The sequence below is a fragment of the Austrofundulus limnaeus genome, unplaced genomic scaffold, assembly GCF_001266775.1.
Source record: "Austrofundulus limnaeus strain Quisiro unplaced genomic scaffold, Austrofundulus_limnaeus-1.0 Scaffold464, whole genome shotgun sequence".
Lineage (NCBI taxonomy): Eukaryota > Metazoa > Chordata > Actinopteri > Cyprinodontiformes > Rivulidae > Austrofundulus > Austrofundulus limnaeus.
Window position 1 is genome coordinate 41,478 of NW_013952866.1, and position 7,369 is coordinate 48,846.

The 7,369-nt window shown below is 43.2% G+C and overlaps 1 protein-coding gene across 1 annotated transcript in view; it reads left to right on the top strand.

Moving 5' to 3' along the window:
• Nucleotides 1–7,369, top strand: part of anln (anillin, actin binding protein) — a gene marked incomplete in the record, with an annotated part of 35,915 nt that overhangs the window by 22,308 nt on the left and 6,238 nt on the right. Inside the window, 11 exon segments of the mRNA XM_014025272.1 lie at nucleotides 91–476; nucleotides 557–705; nucleotides 785–926; nucleotides 1,004–1,139; nucleotides 4,253–4,435; nucleotides 4,510–4,636; nucleotides 4,718–4,766; nucleotides 5,941–5,994; nucleotides 6,102–6,134; nucleotides 6,217–6,235; nucleotides 6,322–6,434. Coding sequence (XP_013880726.1) covers nucleotides 91–476; nucleotides 557–705; nucleotides 785–926; nucleotides 1,004–1,139; nucleotides 4,253–4,435; nucleotides 4,510–4,636; nucleotides 4,718–4,766; nucleotides 5,941–5,994; nucleotides 6,102–6,134; nucleotides 6,217–6,235; nucleotides 6,322–6,434 — 1,391 coding nt within the window.

A 7,369-nucleotide genomic window follows, 5' to 3' on the forward strand; every position in this document is an offset into this window, starting at 1 on the left:
CACACACACACACACACACACACACACACACACACACACACCTTCAGTTTATCATCATCAGATAGTCAGAATTTGTTTTTTTAAATCCAGCAGGTCCTGGACTATTCCCTCCTCCAGCCTCAACGTCCAGCCCTGTGGAGGAGGTGAGCCCCACGGCGGAGGTGAGCCCTATCCTGGAGGTGAGCCCCACGGCGGAGGTGAGCCCTATCCTGGAGGTGAGCCCCACGGCGGAGGTGAGCCCTATCCTGGAGGAGGATAAAACTGCAGAGAAGAAGGAACTGGAGCAGGTCAAAGAGACGGAGACAAATGTGGACCAGTCCATCAACTCTGCAGTTATCAACGAGCTGTTTAATGACGTCTTGGAGCAGAGTGAGGAGGAAGAGGAGGACGCTTTGAACATCTCCTCCATGTCCCTCCTCACTCCCCTGGCAGAGACTGTGGCTGCTGTGGTGAAGAGTCCAGWGGGCAGATTATTGGTGGGCCTCCGTCTCTTTCTCTAACGTTTTGAATCCTCACGCAGAAACAAACAGCTGCTTTATGTTCTGCCTCTCTGCAGACTTCCACTCCCTCCAGCTCATTCCTTGTGATGAACAACACTCCAGAAAACATCTCTAAACCCAGCAGGTTCCAGAGAGCTAACGTGGTCCGAAGCTCCTCCTCAGATAGTGTCGAGGCTTCAGACGAGGACAACAAACTGCCTTACAGGTAGAGAAACACCAACACCCTGTAGACTGCACTGTGTTAGTGAGTCCTGGTATGAGCCATGTGTGTGTGTGTGTCTCAGCATCGATGCCTACAGGTCGATCCGGGTGAAGGAGCCTGAGAGGCCCACTGTGAAGCAGGTCATTGTGAGAAAAGAAGCTGTGTCTCAGAGAGCAGAGGAGCCTCGAGGAGCTTCTCTCTTCAGTATCAAACAGAGGATGAAGGTCTGGAAACAACTTGTTGTGTTGCTCTGGAGTTGGAGACACTTCCTCTGCTGCTCTGAAACAACTTGTCTTTGTAGATGCTGACAAACGACATGAACCTGCAGCAGACCATCATCCACCAGGCCAGCCAGGCTCTGAACTGCTGCACGGATGAAGAGCATGGGAAAGGCTCTCAGGTGGAGGCTGAGGCAGAGCGCCTGCTGCTGCTCGCAAGTGAGTTCCTCCAAACTGCAAACAAGTCAGTGTTACTTACAGGAAACCAGCTCACTGTGCAGCTGGSTGGGAAAACACTACATGATGACACAGTTTGTCTTTAGAAAAACAAAGTCCTGTTTGGTTTTCTGTTGGTCGGGACTAAATGAGCAAAAGCCCACAGCAGACTCCACGAGTCGTTTATTAAACTAAAAACTGAAGCTGTGAGTGAGAAACTGCTTCCACAGGATCTCAGGTTCAGGAGCTGCTGAAGCAAACAGGTCAGGGCTGTGTGATGTATGTGATAGACGGTAGAAATGATWTGAAGTTGTCCTACAGTAGAAATTTATACTCTACCGTCCTGTCGTCAGTGACGTCATCACACCTGTGTCAACATGGCTGAGAGTGCAGAGACAACTGAGCAGGAGGAGTTTGAAATATTCTGAGAATAAATTAAGTAATATAGTGTTTTAAAACATGTATAAAGAGAATAAACCATCAAATCTCCCCCTCCCACTGTAGAAAAGTTACGTCGTGTTTAGGGCTGCCTCAAACGATTATTTTTATAATCGATTAATCACCAATTATTTTTTTGATTAGTCGACTAATCGGATCATACATTAATTGAATATAAAACGTACAGCTTATCATGCTAGAATGCAGCTGCTATTATATAACCATCTTTAGATTTTGGCTATATGCTAACTAAAAATAATTGCTGTGAAAGTCAAGTTCTGCCTTGCAGATGTAGAGGTTTTAAACGCTAAAATTAAACAAACTCTGTAAGAAATGTTTAATTTCACCTTACGGGGGCAAATTCTAAAATGGATAATTTGTGAATTATTTAAATATGCAAATTTATCTTACCTCGAGGCACCACTAAAGTTTTTGTAGTAAAACTTCAGAAAAACTTTCTCTTAATATTCAATCTCTAAATATGAAGGCGTTTAATTCTTTCAGTTTAATGATGGCGTGAGACGAGGAAATACACTGACGGAGACAAATCACATTTGGAAATTTATCCGTGTATTATTTAAAATGAGGTTCAGAGGGAAATATATGCATTACAAGTCATTTCTCAGACAAAAATACACTTTATAATCAGTTACGTAAACTTGATCAAGGAGTGGCATAAGTAGTCTGACATGGCTACCATGTCAACAACTTTCTAACATACTTCAGTGAGACACTAACTCGCTATTCCTAAGTCTACAGCAAACAGAGAGGGAGCTCAGTGGAAGAAGAATGAACATTGATTAAACTCTGATCTGATTTAAGTCTTTGAACACACCATCAGATTAATTAAGCAAGATATTTCCTACCGGCAAAGTTTGTAGACGCCAGAATGGATACTTCTATGCTAATTGGGCTGGCACGTGAAGTCCAACCGAGTCTGTGACTTAGCTGTGCAGAAGTTTCCTGGTCATCTGGATTACCGGGCTGCATTCACTGGAGAATGTTGTCCAGTGCACCACAGCAGCTGCATTCCTTGCGGGCACACTGAGGTTGTCCGACTTGAATTAAATCAGCCTCATTGTTTCAATCAATGTAAATCTCCTTCCTGAAAGCACCTTCAGATTAAACTACAAAAAGGAAATAAAGTTGGAAAAAGAATGGCCTCGCTCCGGAATGGGGGGAAGCTGGAGCTGAAAAACTACTCTCTCCTCAAACGCTTCTTCGAACTCAACACATGGCAGAACAATGAAATACTCCTTGTTCACAATGGAACTTCTCATTGGTTAAAACTTTCTGCGGTGGTCACATGGCACCATCCGGACATGTAACAGAAGAACAGAGTAATAGTTAATCAACCAGATCAAGTTACTTAAACAATGTCWTGATTATTACAGTAATTKAATCAGAGTACCAAGGTATTGTTTTGACACTTAACAGATGCTTTTTATAGTTYTAAACGGAAAACATGGGTGAAAAATAAAATATTTTCAGGGTTAGTAGATTAAATGTCCACAGGGTGGCGTTGCTGACCCACAGATAAATCTGATGGGAGTCCTGATGTTTTCTGTCTCCTTGTTTAACACCAGGGGCCATTTGATGTCAAACAATGTTTATTCCAGTCTTATTCTGAAAGAGGTGATAAACAAATTAACTGGCGACAGGAAGTCTAGTCTTTYTTCTAAGGCCTAAGGCAGAAGTATCAGATGAGATAACAGGAGAAGTCATTATTCAAACTTTGAGATGTTGCAGGCAGGATGAAAAAGGTGGAGTTAACAGGAACAATAGTTTGACTGTCTCTTGTTGAGAAGATATTCACGTTTCCGCTACACAGATATTGCACAGGTTTCTCTTTCATGTTGTTAAAATGATCCCACACTTTTGAGCTCCGTTGCTGGGTAGCCATGACACCAGAGCCTGTCTGGATAATGTATAATCTACGTTAGTGGGACTTCTGACACTGAGAGGAGGCCAGGTTTTTAAAATCATAGAAAAGCACGTCTGCAGCATCAAACGCTTCTTTCACAACTTCGTCATCTCTGAAAGATGTGTGTRGAGGCAGGTACYSGGCTGCATTAGCATAGCAGCCTTACCTTAGGAGGGGAAATCCYCCTCGTAGCGTCTGTGCATTSTTTTAAAAGAAATGCTGTTCCACGTTATCCTTTTTGGACAAGCCAAGGCAGCACTCGAATRACATATGYGTCCTCTRCCCARTCCAGGTGAAAATAATAAGTTTTTATTTGCTTGTTAGCTGTCTTTCGTTCATCATTTTTTTTCACCTCGCTGCCATGTTTTAACACATGACCCTAATCTCGCAAGACCATGTTCGGAGTGCTGTTTCACAGCACCCAAAACTAGCGAGACTGGAGCGCGTTCAAGAATGCATTGTTAAACAAATGTTGCGAAGAGCGCGTTTAAGGCTGCAATGTTAAACAATGTTGCGTTCTACAAGCTCCGCGAGCTACTGCTAACTAGCTAAAGATCTACCGGTAGATCCCAATCTACTGGTTGGCCTACCCTGCTCTAAAAATTACATTATCTTTGCTTTTTATGATAATTTTATACCGTGATATATACCATTACTGTGAAGGGATTCAATTTATACCGTGATATGAATTTGAGGTCATACCGCCCAGCACTAAAACCTTGTAAAGCTGACGCTGTAATAAACTGTTCCTCAGCTGAGAAGAGGGAATCCTTGAAGGCAGAGCTCGAGCGGTTAAAAGGAGACCCAGCAGCAAAGAGGAAGACCCCTGCAGCTCCAGAACCTGGATCTGTGTCTGCCTCCAAAGGCTCCATCACCCTGCAGGACCTTCGTCTGCCCCTCAAGGCGGACTTTGTTTGCTCCATCGCCAACAGACCAGGTAGAGCCACAGGAAGTCCAGCAGCTGGTTTTAAACTGGAGCTGTGTTGCTGAGCKGAGTCTCTGTGGTTTCAGAGTCCACCAAACACTCCTTCTTCATCCTGATGGGGGCCGGAGCAGAGAACAGCGTGGCCACGCCTTTAGCCAGCACACACCGTGGTCTCAGTGGGGACACCCTCAGCTTCCCCACCAGGTTCACCCTGTGAGTCGTGTTCTAAGAGCATCCTGCTCTCTGATTGGTTCTCTGTTCAGTTTCATCACTTTGCTGTTTGGACAATTTCAGGTCTGATGTTGGCAGTGACTTTAAAATCGAGCTGAAAGTCTACAGTTTGGTGAGTGTCACCATACGTAATGTTGATTTACTTCGAACAGTCACAAAAACACTTTAGCTGATGTTAAAGGGCCAATATTATGTGTTTCTCAGGCATATATTTAAATACTATACCATAATAAAGTATCTATGTCACCTTTAGCTGTTATTAAAATGCTGTTTTATGTTTAAATAGAAAATAAACTTATCTTCTCATCACTTCCTCTTCTAAACGCCTTGAAATTGGCCTCTGTCTCTTTAAGAACCACCTTCCGCTTCTGTCCCACCCATTTCAGCGTGGGGGGGGGTGGGGGTGCGGACGCGCTATGATGCAGTTTACTTGGCATCTGAAAATATATTTTCTCAAAGGTATTTTGAATAGAGATGAGATAATGGCTCTTTGAAGGGATCCAGATCTTGGGGAGCCGTTTGATTTTGAACGTATGACGTCATCACGTAGCCGTACGTAATGACGTCATCCCGTCACGTAGGTGGAACCATGTGTTTGTGAAGAGGAAACCCCACTTCCCCTTTCACCGTGAGCTTCTGTACTCCACAACTCTGCATGTTTTCTGTGAAAAAAGCAAAGCGGGAGCGACTTAAGTAAGATAAAAATAAAGATTATATGAGAAATAAAAGAAATAAAACTACAAATGGCTCGTCACTGCCCGTGATTCGGCTCATATCGTTCGTTATAAAGAGCCGTTCAAAAGATTCGGATCGTTCGCAAACGTCACATCTCTAATTATGAATCTGAAAAGAACTTCACTGAGTGAGAGGTAGTGTTAGGAGCTCAGCAGACAGTTTAAGTTTCACTTTCAGTTTCACCCTTGCTTTGTTACTGCCGAGAGCCTGCGGGAGTCATGGGCGGGGTGTGTGGGGAGGGGAGGGTGTGCTCTGCCATGAGGAAGTTCAGCTTAAAGACACGTCCCAGGGGTGTTTCTGGTCCTCACCTGTCGTTTTGCTCCTCAGCATGTCTTCATAAAAACACTGCAGGATTTCTCAAACATGATGAATGAGTCAGAGCAAGGCTTWGGACATGTTTTTTATGAGAGTATAACATTATAACATGATARAAAACTCAAAAAAGTTGATTTTACATGYTARTGRCCSTTTAAATGGAGAAATCTGTAGCAACATTGTTTTCTCAGCATACTTTTACTGTCGGGTTGTGATGGAAGGTTCATTGTTTTCAGGTGCAGAAAAGTGAAGTCTGCAGTGACAAGAAGAAGAAAACCAACAAGTCAAAGGTACACTGAGGGTCTTATTTCACTCAGAATCTGTCTGGTGGGTGAGGGGCAGGAACACAAAGAAATACTCTTGAATATTTTTAATTTGTTTATTTTTGTCTTTGTAGGCCATCACCTCAAAGAGGTTCCTCGCCATTACCGTAAGTTGATATTTTCCTGTTTGCAGCATGTATGAATGTATTTACTAATGTGTAACATTTGTGTTGTTTAACATTCTTACAGAAAAGTGCACAGACTCCAGGTGAGAGACCTCCTCTAACATCCAACTTGAGTATGACGGGTCAGTGTCAGTCATGTTCAGTCTTTCCAACCTCTTGTCTTTGGTAGTGGTGGCGAGTCCTGGAGGCCCTAACGCCGTCAGAACCAGTAACTTTGTTCTGGTTGGATCTCACACTCTGACCCTGTTCTCTATTGGAAACAACACATTTCCTCTGGATAAGGTACAGGACGTGCTGGTTTCTGTGTTCACATGTATGTTCAGCACAGTACAGGGATGAGATGGGGTTTATCCTAGGGTTGGGCAATAAATCGATTTAATCAAATTAATCAAATTTTCTATTTAAAGATTTAATTTTGGGAAAATCTGGATTTTTTTTCCCCACTAGTGCACACTTTGGGGTTTCTTTAGTTCAGAGGTCACCCCACCGGCCTGACAAAATGACAGCTAGCAAAGAGGATCTACTTCTCAAAAATGCACAGTTTCTTCAGTTTTCTGGAACTGGTTAGGTTTTGCAACCTCAGACTTGGAGCAACAAACACCTCACTGCTAAATCTGTTCTTGCTACAYCAAGCAGGAGTACAACAAATTAGTTTCAACACCTGAAACAGGCACTTTGTTAAGTGGGAAACAAATCGATTGAAATCAAAAATTGCATTTGGGATGAAGAAAATAGGCCATATCGCACAGCCCTAGTTTATCCTGAGCTCTGTTGAGTCCATCATCAGGAACAGACCGTCCAACTGGACTAGGGCTGCAACCATGAATCGATTAAAATCGATAAAAATCGATTATTAAAAGCGTTGACGAGTTTCATTATCGATTCGTTGTGTCCCYCCATTTATGTGTCCATCGCCGTGTCGCCGAGCCGTTTGTCACCCGCAGAGCGTTGTCAATGCTGGCTGAGCTAAATAAAGTTTGGGAAGGAAAAAAAAACTACCTGTAGATCCGCCCTCTCTGAGACTCTCGAATGAAAAGCAGAGACTTCGAACTTTAAACCAGTTTTTAAATTGTGTTGTTTGGCCAAGTAGATCTGAAGACATGATAAAAAGTAAATGCCACAATTATTTGTTTATTTATTTTAAAGAAGTTTGATTTGATGCGCGCCGCTTCGCGCGATGTGGGGCTGCTTCAGAACCGGGTCATTCAGTCAGACAG